General features: G+C 39.3%; 1 protein-coding gene across 6 annotated transcripts in view; it reads right to left on the bottom strand.

Annotated features, from left to right (window-relative positions):
* Positions 1–17,212, bottom strand: part of BEND2 (BEN domain containing 2) — a 63,962-nt gene that overhangs the window by 19,744 nt on the left and 27,006 nt on the right. For all 6 annotated transcript variants that reach the window (XM_027608659.1, XM_027608660.1, XM_027608664.1 and 3 more), the window contains 5 exons: positions 16,153–16,278; positions 14,490–14,612; positions 5,879–5,986; positions 2,755–2,895; positions 754–954 (listed from right to left, as the gene is read on the bottom strand). In XM_027608659.1, coding sequence (XP_027464460.1) covers positions 754–954; positions 2,755–2,895; positions 5,879–5,986; positions 14,490–14,612; positions 16,153–16,278 — 699 coding nt within the window. The remainder of the gene's footprint in view (positions 1–753; positions 955–2,754; positions 2,896–5,878; positions 5,987–14,489; positions 14,613–16,152; positions 16,279–17,212) is intronic.

Here is a 17,212-nt window from a genome sequence, read left to right as displayed (position 1 = left end):
AAATGGTGTTATTGCCAATATTCTTAGACCAGGGTATATTTATTTGTGCACACTACATGTCTACTATCTTCCCCAGAAGAAGCTATTCCTTCGGCCTAGAGTACCCTTCCTATTTATCTAGCTAAGGATTCCAAATCTAGCTCAAGTGTTTTGTCCCTAGTAAGCCTCCCTTAATGCCCTCAAAGTAGTTGCTCTGCTCTCTGAGCTTCTACAACATTACCGCCCTGGATTGGGATTGATCTGTTTCCCTCAAAAGTCCCTTTCTAGACTGTGAACTCCTTGAGGGCAGAAATACTTATTTGTTGTTGTAGTCTCAGTGCCCATTAGTTCTACAAACTTCATCCAAATCTCTGGAAGGCGGGAAGGCAGGAGACCAAAATGGATTAATCATGACATTCTATTTCTGTGTTGCCAGTTAGTAGCACCGAAGTGTGTTTTATTCTCCTGCATTTTTTTTTTTGGCTTTTTCTTTATTTTTTAGTACCAAGCTTGAGCACTGAAGAATTGACTTAGTTCTAGCCATAAGCAGCTATAATCAATAAAGCTCGTTTTATTCCATTAGTCTATGGACAAATGGCATTCTTTACAAGTTGTTACCCATTATGTAATGTTAAATTGTAAAATCAGGGTCAGGCAGGTGAAAAACAGCTCTAAGATTTACACAGACTTGATCATTATCTCTTAAACTACCAATAACATTCATCAGATGACCAAATGATGATAAAAACAAGATTTCATAATGACTTTACATACCTCTTATTGCAGCCATTTTGTTTGGGTCTAGAGGTTGGCGGCCTTGGGAATTAAAACCTACCCAGCTGTGCATCAGAATTTCCTTGGAGAACAAAACATGAACCAAGTAGCGGGCTGCATGCCTAGGATGGCTCTTCTTTTGTGCAGTCACCAAATTAATATTAAGCACCCTGACATTCCTTCTCGGATCACCAAGATAGCCTTTTAAAACACAGGGAAAAAGTAAAATCTTTGTTTTCTCATGCAAGGCTACCATGAAAGTGCCCAAGAAAATTAAACTAATTGATTTCTAATTCACTAATTTTTCTTTTAAGATTTTATTTATCTATTTGACAGAGAGAGAGACAGCAAGAGAGGAAAAACAAGCAGGGGGAGTGGGAGAGGGAGAAGCAGGCCTCCCGCTGAGCAGGGAGCCCGATGCGGGGCTCGATCCCAGGACCCTGGGATCATGACCTGAGCTGAAGGCAGATGCTTAACAACTGAGCCACCCAGGCGCCCCCAGAGCCAGTTTTTAAATCTGTTTATAAGCCAAGTGCTCTGAACCATTAATCTGCTAATGCCTTCTATTCTTTTTGCTATTTCTTCTTTTTTAAACATAAAACTGAAATCATACTTTATATATAGTCTGAATCCTGCTTTTTCGGTTACCATTCTATTTTGAGCATTTCTCCATTTTCTTTAGTTCTTTTTCAAGTCAGCATTCCTATCTTCATGATTTTCCTGACAGGTGACGTTTATGTTGCACTTAGGTTCTAAGCATTGTGTTAAGAGCTTACAATGAATTATTCCATTTGAGCCTCACAATTCTATGAAATAGGTACCATGATTTTTGTTACTTCACAGAGGAAGAAACAAATACTTAGGTTAGAGAAGTGGCTGAAGATCACATGGTTAGTAAGACACAGAGCTGGGATTTGAACCCAGACAGTCTGACTCGGGAGCCCCTGCTCTTAACCATTATGCTTTACTGTTTCATACACCATGGATATACCAGGAGTTACTTAACTAACTCCCTATGGCTGCTTATTTGGTTGTTTCCAATTTTTCATGATTCTGTAAAGAACATTCCTGTACCAAAATTTAAATACAAATCTTTTTTATTGATTAAATCTTCAGATATTAGTGGGATTACTGAGTCAACTGGCATAAATACCTTTACGGATTTTTATTCAAATTACCTTTCAGAAAGTTTTCACCAGCGTTTACTTCTAACAACAGCATATCATAGTGCCCATTTAGTAACAAAGAGCACAATTTTTGAGGGTTTTTTTCTAGTTTGCCTAACAAAACAATTTAAAAGAAAAGCATCTCCTCTAGGACAGGAGTCAGCAAACTACGGTCCCCAGGCCAATCCCAACACCAGTCTGTGTAAAGCGAGTTACCCTGGCACACAGCCACACCCATCCATCTACCTACATCTGGGGCTGCTTTCATGTGACAGCAGCAGAGCGGAGTAGTTGTGACAGACACCAGATGGCCCACAGAGCCCAAAATAGTTCCTATCTAGCCCTTTACTGAAAAAGTTTGCTGAGCCCTGTGCTAGAATATTAATAAGAGAATAGCTACTTAGAAGTAGAGACACAAAGGAACCAAAAAATATTGGGAAGGTTTGCCCTTAGAAACCACGGAACTTAGGGTCCCCTCCTCTCTGCTACCGTGGCTTGGCAGGCAATACAGGAGGCTGTGAAAAAACATGAGCTTTAAGTCAGAGAGGACCGAGTGTTCCAGAACTGCCACTCACCCGCTCTGTGACTTTGAGAATGGGAGTAATAAAAATACCTACTTATGGAGTCATTTGAATGTTAATAGAGAAGCGACATGTCAGTTGATTAGCACAGTGCCTTGTACATAACACTCAATAAATATTACCCATTATGATTAAGATAACCTAAAACCAACCCTTAAAATAGGAAACAAAAAGCTTCCATTAGCCTGTATCAAGGATGGTGAAGAATATCGGTTAAATGGCACTACTTGTAGTATGTGTCATTTCGCACTCACCAAAACCGGAAGGGATGCAGGCAGATGATGAGACAGAATCTCGGCTCTTGTCCTTTTCCAATACAGCTGGGTAATTCATTATTTCAGGGACGTTTTCCACGCTGTTTTCTGCTTTTACCAATATTTCTACAGGTAAAAGTGCTGAAAGAAAAGGAACCTCAACTGCAAATTCACTACCCAGCAAACTATCATTCAGGTGTGAAAGGGAAACAAACACATTCTCAAAGAAAACTAAGTGTTTGTCACTAGTAGACCTACTCTTAAAGAGTGGCTAAAGGAAGATCATCAAACAGAAAGGTTATGATGACAGAAAGAATCCTGGAGCATCAGGAAGGAAAAGAGAACAACAGAAATAGCAGAAGTATGCATGAAGAGAAACTTGATCATTCATTCAGTGTAAAATCGAACAGCTACGTTGGAAAACAGTTTGGCAGCTTCTTATAAAACTAAATCTTCAATTATCACATGACACAGCAATTTCACTCTTGGACATTTATCCCAGAGAAATAAAAGCTCGTGATATGACACAAAAGCCTGCACATGAGTGTTCTTAGCTTTATTCATAATAGCCAAAACCACGAACAACGCAGATGTCCTTCAACAGATGAATGGTTAAACAAACGGTGGTAAATCCAATACCATAGAATACCATTCAATAATAAAAAGAAATAAAGAACAGAAGAGGCAGAAATATGGATGAATATAATACAGTCATGAGTTTTATAAATCATCCATGATGACGGAAACGAAAATGAAAACACCATCTGACATCCAAGACAGTAAGTTAAAAGTGAGGAGGGCAAAGGAAACTAAGTGGAATTAAAATTTCAACACTTCATTCCAAGTGGTAAAATGCTGATACCAGTAGACTGTGGTAAGTCACATACATAAATAATAACATCCAGAGCAACCACCAGGAAAATTATATATAGCAATATATTCCTAAATAAAGCAATATATTCAAAAACATAAATAAAGATGGAACACCAGAAAATGTTCAGGTAACCCCCAGGAAGGCAAAAAAAGATAAACAAAAAAAGAATGAGAGGGGCATCTGGCCGGCCCAGTCAGTAGGTCATGCTGCTCTTGGTCTCGGGGTCATGAGTTCAAGCCCCACACTGGGAGTAGAGATTACTTTAAAAAATTAATTTAATAAACTTTAAAAAAAGTAATGAGAATAGGAAACAAAAAGAAATATAATAAAACGGTAGACTTAGGTCTATGATATCAATAATTATCTTAAATGTAGTTAACCTAACCATATCAATTAAATGGCAGCAAGTGATAATGTGGATAAAAAAAGATCAACTAGGTGGTGTTTACAAGAAACTCTACAAATTCAATTACATAGGTAGCTTGAAAGTAAAAGGATGGGAAAGCATATACCATGCAAACATTAGTCCAGAAAAAAGCAGAGTAGCTGTGTTTACATCAGATAAAGCAGATTTCAGAGCACAGAAATTTACTACAAACAAATAAAAATGAAAAGATCAACCCCGAGGAAGACAATGATTCTCAACATACCAAACGACAAATTCTCAAAATACATGAAGCAAAAACTGAAAGAGCTGAAAGGAGAAATAATCAAATCCATAATTAAAGCTGAGGATCTCACATTCCCCCCTCTCTCAGCAACCGGTGGAACAACCAGACCAAAAATCAACAAGGATACGGAAGATCTGAACAACACACTCAACCAACAAGATCCTCATTATAGAACGTTCCACCCAACAAAAAGAGAATACCTATTTTTTTCAAATGCCAAGGGAGCGAATGTGTCCTCCTTGCCAGGTACTATGTGCAAAGTTCAAATGCCTATGGATGGTTCACCAAGACAAACCACATCCTAGACCAGAGGAAAAAAGTCTCAACAAATTTAAAAGAAAAGATATCATACAGAGTATATTTTCTGACCATAATAGAATCAAATTAGAAATCAATAATAGAAAGACAATAGAAAGTTTCCAAAGAAGTAATAAAATACATAGGACTTAATGAAAATACAACACATCAAAATATAACTAAGGCAGTATTGAAAGTGAAATCTACAGCACTAAATTCTTGTATTAGAAAAGAGGACAGTTCTGAATCTATAATCTAAATTCCTACACCAAAAACTAAGAAAAGAAAAAGCAAAATAAACCTCAAATAAGCAAAAAGAATGAAATAATAAAGAGCAGAAATCAATGAAATGGAAAATATGACAACAACAGGAAATCAGTGAAACAAAAAGCTGGTGCCTCAAAAAGATTAATAAAGCTAATAAAGCTCTAAAAAGAATTACAAAAGGAAAAAGATGACACAAATCATCGATATCAGGAATGAAACAAGTTATCCATCACCCATCAAAAGGATAATAGGGAATACAACAAACCACTTTACATTCATAAATTTGATAACTTAGAAGAGTTGAATCAATTCCACCTAAGTTACATAGACCAAAACTCAACCAAGACGACATAAATTTCTAAATAGTCCTATAACCATCAAAAGACATTAAATTTGCAATTAAAAGCCTTCAGAAAAGGAATCTACAGGCCCAGATGATTTTACTAGAGATTTTTTACCAAACATTTAAAAAATTAACACCAATTTCTCATATACTCTTCCATAAAATGGTATACAATTATAAAGGAGGAGAGAACACATTAGCCCTTGAATGGGTTAGAGATGGAAGCCAGGGAAGGAATGACATATGACATGGTTATAAACAGGCAACGAGGGGGTTCCTGGAAGTAAAGGGACAGTTCTGTATCATGACTATGCTGGTGAACAGCTGAACGCAAACATGTTACAAATGTGCAGAGCTCTAAACACACACGCACACATACAAATGAATACAACTAAAGCTGGGGACATATGAATAGATGTGTAGATTGTACTGATGTCAAAATCCTAGTTGTGATATTTTACTCTATTTTTGCAAAAGATTAGCCTTGGGATAAATTTGGTTAAGGGTACACCAGATCTCTCTGTATTAACTTCATGCACTACATGTGATTCTGAAATATCTCCAAATGAAAAATCTAATTTTGAAAAAACTATCACTAAAAATTCATATTAAGAATGTTGATGAACCTAAATTAGAGAGTGCTACTTATAATATGTATCATTTCAAACTCACCAAAACCAGGAGCGAGAAAGTAAGTTTCTGAGTCAGTATCTTGGTCGCTGTCATGTTTCATTAAAGTTGGGGAACTCATTGTCTCGGAACTCACTTCTATGCTGGATTCTGTTTGAACAACATTTTGATCAGGAAAACATTTTTAAGTGCTGCAAGACAAGAAATCTCAACAGTGATTTTTCCATCAGGTGAAACTATCTTCTAAGAATGAAGCAGAAATAGAGGGGCAGAGCAAGATGGCGGAGGTGTAGGAGAACTGGATTTTGTCTGGTCCCGGGAATTCAGCTGGATAGGGATCAAACCATTCTGAACACCTACAAACTCAACAGGAGATCGAAGAAAAGAATAGCAACAACTCTCTGAACAGAAAAGCGACCACTTTCTGGAAGGTAGGACGTGCAGGGGAGGGGGCCTCCATTGGCTGCTCCTGGCAAGTGATAGAGCAGCGGAACACAAAATCAGAACTTTTAAGAAATCTGATCTGCTGAGGGATGTTGCTCCAGTGGCTAATTGCGGGGTGGAACCCTCACAGGGAGAGTGTGGTCTCAGGACCCTCGGGGTCACAGAAAGACAGGGGGTGCCTGAGTGCGGCAGAGCTCCCAGGTATCGGAGCAGGGAAGCCGGCTGCAGAGAGGAGCCGAGGAGCGGGCTCTAAGCTCAGGGTTGCCATAAACTGTGATCCGCGGCCCAGTCGGGCCACTGCTCCTCCAGCAGGGACCCAACAAGCAGCAGATCCGGGGAGACTCCCTTCCTCCCCGGGGAGGAGCGGTGCGGGAGCACACCGCAGGGATCTGCTGGGTTTGGAGACTCCACACGGGATAGGGTGCCAGAGATAGAAATGCTGGGACACAGGCCAGGTGAGAACGGAGTGCTGCCAGAGACCGGGGACACGGGAGTGATCAACTGCTTTTCTCTGGGGGCGCATTGAGGAGTAGGGCCCCGAGTTCTTGGCTCCTCCGGGGCAGAGATTGGGAGGCCACCATTTTCACTCTTGTCCTCCAAAGCTGTACCGAGGGGCGCCTGGGTGGCTCAGTCCTTGAGCGTCTGCCTTCAGCTCGGGTCATGATCCCAGGGTCCTGGGATCGAGCCCCACATCGGGCTCCCTGCTCCATGTGAAGCCTGCTTCTCCCTCTACCACTCCCTCTGCTTGTGTTCCCTCTCTCGCTATGTCTCTGTCAAATAAATAAAATCTTAAAAAAAAAAAAAAAGCTTGTACGGAAAGCTTGCAAGGAACAAAAGCTCCCGAGAGCAAAACTGAGCGGATTACTGAGCCCGGACAGCAAGGGCGGGGCAATTCCGCCTCCGGCAAAGACATTTGGGAACCACGGCAACAGGCCCCTCCCCCAGGAGATCAGCAAGAACAGCCAGCCAAGACCAAGTTTACCCATCAATGAGAACAGCCGAACTCCAGCACTAGGGGAATACTGCACATAGAATTCATAGCTTTTTTACCATGGTTCTTTAGTCTTTCAAAGTTATTTTTTTAACTGTCTTTTCTTTTTTTTTTTTTGAATTTTAATTTTTTCCTTTTTCAACCAACATCTTATCAATCCCTTTTTTAAAAAACTATTTTTTAATTTTCATTTTTAGAGTCATATTCTATCCCTTCATAGTAGTTACCCTTATTTTTGGTATATATATATATAAGTTCTTCTCTCCTTAAAATTTTGAGATACAGTTTCTTCTAACAGATCAAAATATACCCTAAATCCCTAGTGTATGCCTTTGTTCTAGTCTACTGCCTGATCACATTCTCTCCCATTTTTTTTTTAAATCCTCTTCTTTCTTTTTTCAACCAACTTCTTATCTTATCAATTCCTTTTATAAAATCTTTTATAATTTTCATCTTTACATTCATATTCCATCCCTTCACCATATTAACCCTTATTTTTGTACATATATAAGTTTTTCTTTCATTAAAATTTTGGGAGGCACTTTCTTCTAACAAACCAAAATACGCCCAAAATCTAGTGTGTTGCACTGATCTATGCCTCAGCCTGATCATATTTGATCATATTCTGTTATTTCTGTTTTGTTTTTGTTTGTTTTACCTTTTTCTTTTTCTTTTTTCTCTCTTTCCCTTTCTTTTCCCCCGGTTTCAGGTCCCATCTGATTTGTTTAGTATATATTTTCTGGGGACATTGTTAACCTGTTAGCATTTTGTTCTCTCATCTATTCTCCTCTGGACAAAATGACAACACGGAAAAAATCACCTCAACAAAAAGAACAAGAAGCAGTACTGACTGCCACGGACCTAATCAATATGGACATTAGTAAGATGTTGGAACTAGAGTTCAGAATGATGATTTTAAAGATACTACCTGGGCTTGAAAAAGCATGGAATATATTAGAGAAACCCTTTCTGGAGAAATAAAAGAACTAAAATCTAAACAAGTTGAAATCAAAAAGACTATTAATGAGGTGCAATCAAAAATGGAGGCTCTGACTGCTACGATAAATGAGGTAGAAGAGAGAATTAGTGATATAGAAGACCAAATGACGGAAAATAAAGAAGCTGAGAAAAAGAGAGATAAACAACTACTGGATCACGAGGGCAGAATTCAAGAGATAAGCGATACGATAAGATGAAACAACATTAGAATAATTGGGATCCCAGAAGAAGAAGAAAGAGAGAGAGAGGCAGAAGGTATATTGGAACAAATTATAGCAGAGAACTTCCCTAATGTGGGGAAGGAAACAGGCATCAAAATCCAGGAGGCACAGAGAACCTCTCTCAAAATCAATAAAAATAGGTCAACACCCCAACATCTAATAGTAAAGCTTACGAGTTTCAGAGAGAAAGAGAAAATCCTGAAAGCAGCTCAGGAGAAGAGATCTGTAACCTACAATGGTAGAAACATTAGATTGGCAACAGACCTATCCACAGAGACCTGGCAGGCCAGAAAGGACTGGCATGATATATTCAGAGCACTAAATGAGAAAAATATGCAGCCAAGAATACTATAGCCAGCTACGCTGTCATTGAAAATAGAAGGAGAGATAAAAAGCTTCCAGGACAAACAAAAACTAAAGGAATTTGCAAACACGAAACCAGCCCTACAAGAAATATTGAAAGGGGTCCTCTAAGCAAAGAGAGAGCCTAAAAGTAACAGACCAGAAAGGAACACAGACAATACACAGTAACAGTCACCTTACAGGCAATACAATGCAATGACACTAAATTCATACCTTTCAATAGTTACCCTGAATGTAAATGGGCTAAATGCCCCAATCAAAAGACACAGGCTGTCAGACTGGATAAAAAAACAAGACCCATCGACATGCTGTCTGCAAGAGACTCATTTTAGACCCAAAGACACCCCCACATTGAAAGTGAGGGGGTGGAAAACCATTTACCATGCTAATGGACACCAAAAGAAAGCTGGGGTGGCAATTCTTATATCAGACAAATTAGATTTTAAACCAAAGACTGTAATAAGAGATGAGGAAGGACACTATATCCTACTTAAAGGGTCTGCCCAACAAGAATATCTAGCAATTGTAAATATCTATGCCCCTAACATGGGAGGGCCAATTATATAAGCCAATTAATAACAAAGCAAAGAAACACATCGACAACAATACAATAATAGTAGGGGACTTTAACACCCCCCTCACTGAAATGGACAGATCGTCTAAGCAAAAGATCAACAAGGAAATAAAGACTTTAAATGACACACTGGACCAAATGGACTTCACAGACATATTCAGAACATTCCATCCCAAAGCAACGGAATACACATTCTTCTCTAGTGCCCATGGAACATTCTCCAGAATTGATCACATCCTAGGTCACAAATCAGGTCTCAACCAGTACCAAAAGATTGGGATCATTCCCTGCATATTTTCAGACCACAGTGCTTTGAAACTAGAACTCAATCACAAGAGGAAAGTCGGAAAGAACTCAAATACATGGAGGCTAAAGAGCATCCTACAAAAGAATGAACGGGTCAACCAGGAAATTAAAGAAGAATTTAAAAAAATTCATGGAAACAAATGGAAATGAAAACACAACCGTTCAAAAACTTTGGGATACAGCAAAGGCCAGCCCTAAGAGGAAAGTATATAGCAATACAAGCCCTTCTCAAGAAACAAGAAAGGTCTCAAACCCAAACCTAACCCTACACCTAAAGGAGCTGGAGAAAGAACAGCAAATAAAGCCTAAACCCAACAGGAGAAGAGAAATAATAAAGATCAGAGCAGAAATCATTGAAATAGAAACCAAAAGAACAATAGTACAGATCAATGAAACTAGGAGGTGGTTCTTTGAAAGAATTAACAAGATTGATAAACCCCTGGCCAGACTTATCAAAAAGAAAAGAGAAATGACCCAAATCAACAAAATCATGAATGAAAGAGGAGAGATCACAACCAACACCAAAGAAATACAAACAATTATAAGAACATATTATGAGCAACTATATGTCAGCAGATTAGATCATCTGAAAGAAATGGGTGCATTCCTAGAGATGTATCAACTACCAAAACTGAACCAGGAAGAAATAGAAAACCTGAACAGACCTATAACCACTAAGGAAATGGAACCAGTCCTCAAAAATCTCCCAACAAATAAGAGCCCAGGGCCAGATGGCTTCCCAGGGGAATTCTACCAAACATTTAAAGAAGAATTAATACCTATTCCTCCGAAACTGTTCCAAAAAATAGAAATGGAAGGAAAACTTCCAAACTCGTTTTATGAGGCCAGCATTACCTTGATCCCAAAACCAGACAAAGACCCCATCAAAAAGGACAATTACAGACCAATATCCTTGACGAACCTGGATGCAAAAATTCTCACCAAAATACTAGCCAATAGGATCCAACAGTACATTAAAAGGATTATTCACCACGACCAAGTGGGATTTATCCCTGGGCTGCAAGGTTGGTTCAACGTGTGCAAATCAATCAATGTGATACAGTACACTAATAAAAAAAAGAACAAGAACCATATGGTCCTCTCAATAGATGCAGAAAAAGCATTTGACAAAGTACAGCATCCTTTCTTGATCAAAACTCTTCAGAGTATAGGGATAGAGGGTACATACCTCAATACCATAAAACCATCTATGAAAAACCCACAGCGAATATCATTCTCAATGGGGAAAAACTGAGAGCTTTCCCCCTAAGGTCAGGAACGCGGCAGGGATGTCCACTCTCACCACTGCTATTCAACATAGTATTAGAAGTCCTAGCCATAGCAATCAGACAACAAAAAGAAATCAAAGGCATCCGGATCGGCAAAGAAGTCAAACTCTCACTCTTTGCAGATGATATGATACTTTATGTGGAAAACCCAAAAGGCTCCACCCCAAAACTGCTAGAACTCATCCAGGAATTCAGTAAAGTGGCAGGATATAAAATCAGTGCACACAAATCAGTGGCATTCCTATACACCAACAACAAGACAGAAGAAAGAGAAATTAAGGAGTTGATCTCATTTACAATTGCACCCAAAACCATAAGATACCTGGGAATAAATCTAACCAAAGAGGCAAAGAATCTGTGCTCCAAAAACTATAAAATACTCATGAAAGAAATTGAGGACGACACAAAGAAATGGAAAAACGTTCCATGCTGTTAGATTGGAAGAATAAATATTGTGAAGTTGTCAATGCTACCTAGAGCAATCTACACATTCAATGCAATCCCCATCAAAATACCATCCACTTTTTTCAAAGAAATGGAACAAATAATCCTAAAATTTGTATGGAACCAGAAAAGACCCCGAATAGCCAGAGGAATGTTAAAAAAGCAAAGCAAAGCTGGCGGCATCACAATTCCGGACTTCAAGCTCTATTACAAAATTGTCATCATCAAGACAGTATGGTCCTGGCACAAGAACAGACGCACAGAGCAATGGAACAGAATAGAGAGCCCAGAAATGGACCCTCAACTCTATGGTCAACCAATCTTCGACAAAGCAGGAAAGAATGTCCAATGGCAAAAAGACAGTCTCTTCAACAAATGGTGTTGGGAAAATTGGACAGCCACATGCAGAAGAATGAGACTGGACCATTTCCTTACACCACACACAATAATAGACTCAAAACGGATGAAAGACCTAAACGTGAGACAAGATCCATCAAAATCCTAAAGGAGAACACAGGCAGCAACCTCTTCGACCTCAGCCGCAGCAACTTCTTCCTAGGAACATCGCCAAAGGCAAGGGAAGCCAGGGCAAAAATGAACTATTGGGACTTCATCAAGATAAAAAGCTTTTGCACAGTAAAAGAAACAGTCCACAAAACCAAAAGACAGCTAAGAGAATGGGAAAAGATATTTGCAAATGACATATCAGATAAAGGGCTAGTATCCAATATCTATAAAGAACTTATCAAACTCAACACCCAAGGAACAAATGATCCAGTCAAGAAATGGGCAGAAGACATGAATAGACATTTCTGCAAAAACGACATTCAAATGGCCAACAGACACATGAAAAAGTGCTCCACATTGCTCGGCATCAGGGAAATCCAAATCAAAACCTCGATGAGATATCACCTCACACCAGTCAGAATGGCTAAAATTAACAAGTCAGGAAACGACAGATGTTGGCGGGGATGTGGAGAGAGGGGAACTGTCCTACACCGTTCGTGGGAATGCAAACTGGTGCAGCCACTCTGGAAAACAGTATGGAGGTTCTTCAAAAAGTTGAAAATAGAGCTACCCTACGATCCAGCAATTGCACTACTGGGCATTTACCCCAAAGATACAAATGTAGGGATCCGAAGGGATACGTGCACCCCGATGTTTATCACAGCAATGCCCACAATAGCCAAACTGTGAAAGAGCCAAGATGTCCATCGACAGATGAATGGATAAAGAAGATGTGGTGTGTATATATATATATATATATATATATATATATATATATATATATATATATATATATATATATACAATGGAATATTATGCAGCCATCAAAAGGAATGAAATCTTGCCACTTGCAACGACGTGGATGGAACTGGAGGGTGTTATGCTGAGTGAAATAAGTCAATCAGAGAAAGACATGTATCATATGACCTCACTGATATGAGGAATTCTTAATCTCAGGAAACAAACTGAGTGTTGCTGGAGTGGTGGGGGGTGGGAGGGATGGGGGTGGCTGGGTGATAGACATCGGGGAGGGTATGTGCTATGGTGAGCGCTGTGAATTGTGCAAGACTGTTGAATCACAGACCTGTACCTCTGAAACAAATAATTCATTATATGTTAAAAAAAAAAAAAAAGAACAAGAAGAAGATAGCAGGAGGGGAAGAATGAAGGGGGGGAAATCGGAGGGGGAGATGAACCGTGAGAGACGATGGACTCACGTCCAAAAACAAACGGAGGGTTCTAGAGGGGGTGGGGTGGGAGGATGGGTTAGCCTGGTGATGGGTATTAAAGAGGGCACGTTCTGCATGGAGCACTGGGTGTTATATGCAAACAATCATGGAACACTACATCAAAAATTAATGATGTATGGTGATTAACATAACATAATAAAAAAAAAGAATGAAGCAGAAATAAAGACATCGTCAGACAAAGGAAAACTAAATACAAAAAAAAAAAAAACAAAAAACTTTGCTGGCTGACTTATCCTTAAAACATGGCTAAAGGGAAATCTTCTGACCAAAACGATATGATGAAGGAAGGAGTCTTAGAGCATAACGAAGGAAGAAAGAGCAATAGAAAGAGGAGAATCATGCACACAGAAAAACTAGATCAATCACAAGTCACTGGTGGGAATGGAAATGGTACAGGTATACTGGAAAGCAGTTAGGCAGTATTTTACAAAACTCAGCTTACCATGACCATAAGACCCAGCCACTGTGCTCTTGGGCATTATCTCAGAAAAATGAAAACTGATGTTCACACCGAAACCTTGTACATGAGTGTACATGGCAGCTTTACTCCTAATAGCCCCAAACTGGGAACAACGCAGACATCGTTCAACCAGTGAGCAGATAAACCACGGTACACCCATACCATCGAACAGTAGTCAACAATAAAAAGAAGAACTAGTGATGTACACGGCCACTTAGATGAAGCTGCAGGGAATCATGCTGAATGAGAAAAGGCCATCCTGAAAGATTATATACCATGTGAGTCTATTTACAGAAAGCTCTTGAAATGACAAAATTCTAAAAAGAAGAGCAGATCAGTGGCTGCCAAGGGGAGGGACAAGGCAGAGTAGAGGCAGGAGAGTAGGAAGCAAAAAGCAGGTATGGGTTTAAAGGGTGATGGAAGGTATGGAACCCTACTCACATCATTAAATTACATAATATAAAACTGAATCCCCCCCCACACACACACAAACATAAACCCATGCACAAATACAAATAAAACTGAGAACATCTCAATAAAATCTGTGGAATCTATCAATGTCTATACACTGGTTGTGATCCTGTAGTTCGGCGAGATGACATCACTGGGTGATGATGGGTGAAGTCTACACAGATCTCTCTTAAAATTACATGTGCGGCTAAAATTTTCTCAAAATAAAACTTCTTCTAATTTTTACCTAATTAGTTCTAATTAATTTTTAATTAGGAAAAGCTACCACTAGGTCACATTAGTAATGAATCTAGATTAAACAGTGCTACTTGTAATATGAATCATTTCAACTCACCCAAACTGGAAGGGATGAAGAAATATGGTGAAGTTTCTTGACCACTGTCATTTTCCAGCAAAGGTTGGTAATTTGTCATCTGAGTGCTATTTTCCAGGCCGGTTTCTGCTTTGACCATCACTTCTGTAAGGACAACATTTTTTAAGTGCTGCAAGAAAAGACCATCAACCTCATGTTCTATAACCAATGAAACTATTCTTCTGTATTGAAGCAAAAATAAAGGTATTTATGGACAAAGGAAAACCAAAAATATTTGTCACTAACTGATTTATGCTTTCAAAATGGCTAAAGGAAAATCTTCTTAAGAAAGCATATAAAAGATACTACATCAAAAACTAATGATGTATGGTGATTAACATAACAATAAAAAATTTAAAGGGGCAAAAAAAGCATATAAAAGAAAGAATTCCAGAGCATCAAGGAGAAAGAACAATTGAAAGAGCAGAAATATGGATGCAGAGAAACTGGATCACTCATACATTGCTGACAGGAATGGAAAAAGGTACAACTACGCTGAAAAGCGGTTTGTCAATTTCTTATAAAACTAAGGATGCAATTACCAAAGGACCCAGCAATTACACTCTTGGGCATTCATCCCAGAGAAATAAAAACTTGTGTGAAGGAGTGAAATGAATGACATGAAGCAAAACGAAAAATGATAAACAAGTATTCATAGCAGCTCTACCCCTAACAGCTGAAAACAGGGAAACCCGGAGGTTTTGAATACGTGAACAGATAAATAAATCTCAGTGTATCCACACATTGGAATAGTACTCAGCAATAAAAAGGAAGAAAGGACTGATGCATGCAGCAACATGGATGAGTCCCCACGGAAGTACACTGAGGGAAAGAAGCCAATCTCAAACACCATGCGATTCCATTTCTATAACAACATTAAATGGACAAATTATAGATCTGGAGGGCAGATGCCAGATCGCCAGTAGTTAGAGACAGGGCAGGGCATGGAACTGGGGAGAAAAGTCCTCTGGAGGGAGGTGGGTGTGGTTACAAAAGAGCAATATGAGGGAAAATGGTGATGAGGGAACTGTTTTAGGGCTTGCTGTGGCAGAGGATACATGAACCTACGCACATGATAAAATTGTACAGAACTAAACACACACACACACACACACACGCACAAATTAATACAAGTGAAACTGGGGACATCTCAATTGTATCTGTGGATGGTATCATATCAATATCTTGGATGTGATAATTTTCTCTTTTTTTTGCAAGATGTTAACCATTGGGGAATATTGGAGAATGGGAACACAGAATCTGTCTATTCTTTTTTACAACTGCATGTGCAGCTAAATTTTTCTGAAAATTAAAACTTTGATCAGAAAAAGCTACCACTATCAGGGCGCCTGGGTGGCCTAGTCGGTTAAGTGTCTGCCTTTGGCTCAGGTCATGACCCCAGGGTCTTGGGATCGAGTCTCATATCGGGCTCCCTGCTCCGCAGGAAGCCTGCTTCTCCCTCTGCCTCTGCCCCTCACCCCTGCTCGTGCCGTCTCGCTCTCTCTCTGCTCTCTCAAATAAATAAATAAATAAAATCTTTTTCTTTTAATTAAAGAAAAGAAAAAGCTACCACTATCTTACACTAAGGATGTTGATGGCTCTAGATTAAATATGCTACATGTCAAATGTATCATTTCAAACTCACCAAAACTGGGAGGAACGCAGCAACCTGATGAGGGAACGTCTTGATTGCCGCTGTCTTCCAATAAGACTGGGTAACTTATTGTCTCCAGGCTCTCTTCTGGGCTGGTTTCAGCCTTTGCCATCATTCCTACAGATAAAATATTTTCAAATACTAAAGACAAGAAATCTCAACCATGAAGTCTAGATCGGGCAAAACCGTCCTTCAATAAAGGAGCAGATTTGTGAGAACATTAACAAATGGACTTGGAGGGCATTATACTAAGTGAAATACCAGACAGTAAAAAGGACAAATACTGCATGGTATCACTTACATGGGGAATCTAACAAGAAAAAAAGTCAAATTCATAAAAACAGAAGGTAGAATAAACGAATGGCAGTTGCCAGGGGCCAGGGCGGTGAGGGAAGTAGGGTGAGGCTGGTAAAAAGGTACCAGTTTTCAGTTATAAGGTAAGTAAGGATGGAGGATCTAATGTACAGCATGGTAACTTTAGCTGATAATACTGTATTGTATCACTGAAATTTGCTTAGGGGCGCCCGGGTGGCTCAGCTGGTTAAGCAGCTGCCTTCAGCTCAGGTCATGATCCCAGGGTCCTGGGAGAGAGTCCAGCATCGGGCTCCCTGCTCAGCAGAGAGTCTGCTTCTCCCTCTCCCTCTGCCTCTCCTCTTTGCTCTTGCTCTCTCTCTCTCTCTCAAATAAATAAAATTAAAAAAAAAAAAAGAAATTTGCTTAGAGACTAGAACTTAAGCATTCCCCCCACCAAAATATAAAAGGTAAATATGTGAGATGGTGGATATGTTAATGAACTCAATGGCAGGAATCATATCACTATGTACATGTACATCAAGTCATCATCCTGTACACTCTCTAAATATATTACAGCTTTATCTGTCAATTATACCTCAGTGATGCTGAAAACAAGAAATGAATATCCAAACTCTTAAAAAAAAATGAATGAATGAAGGGGAAATCGTGATCATGACATTCTCACACAAAGGAGAGCCAAAAGTCTTTGTCACTAGCCGACTTACATTTGAGAATGGTTAAATGAAAATCTATCAGA

Source organism: Zalophus californianus, chromosome X, assembly GCF_009762305.2.
Source record: "Zalophus californianus isolate mZalCal1 chromosome X, mZalCal1.pri.v2, whole genome shotgun sequence".
Taxonomy (NCBI): domain Eukaryota; kingdom Metazoa; phylum Chordata; class Mammalia; order Carnivora; family Otariidae; genus Zalophus; species Zalophus californianus.
The sequence above is the reverse complement of the archived record's forward strand: the minus strand, read 5'-3'. Positions and strand labels throughout refer to the sequence as shown.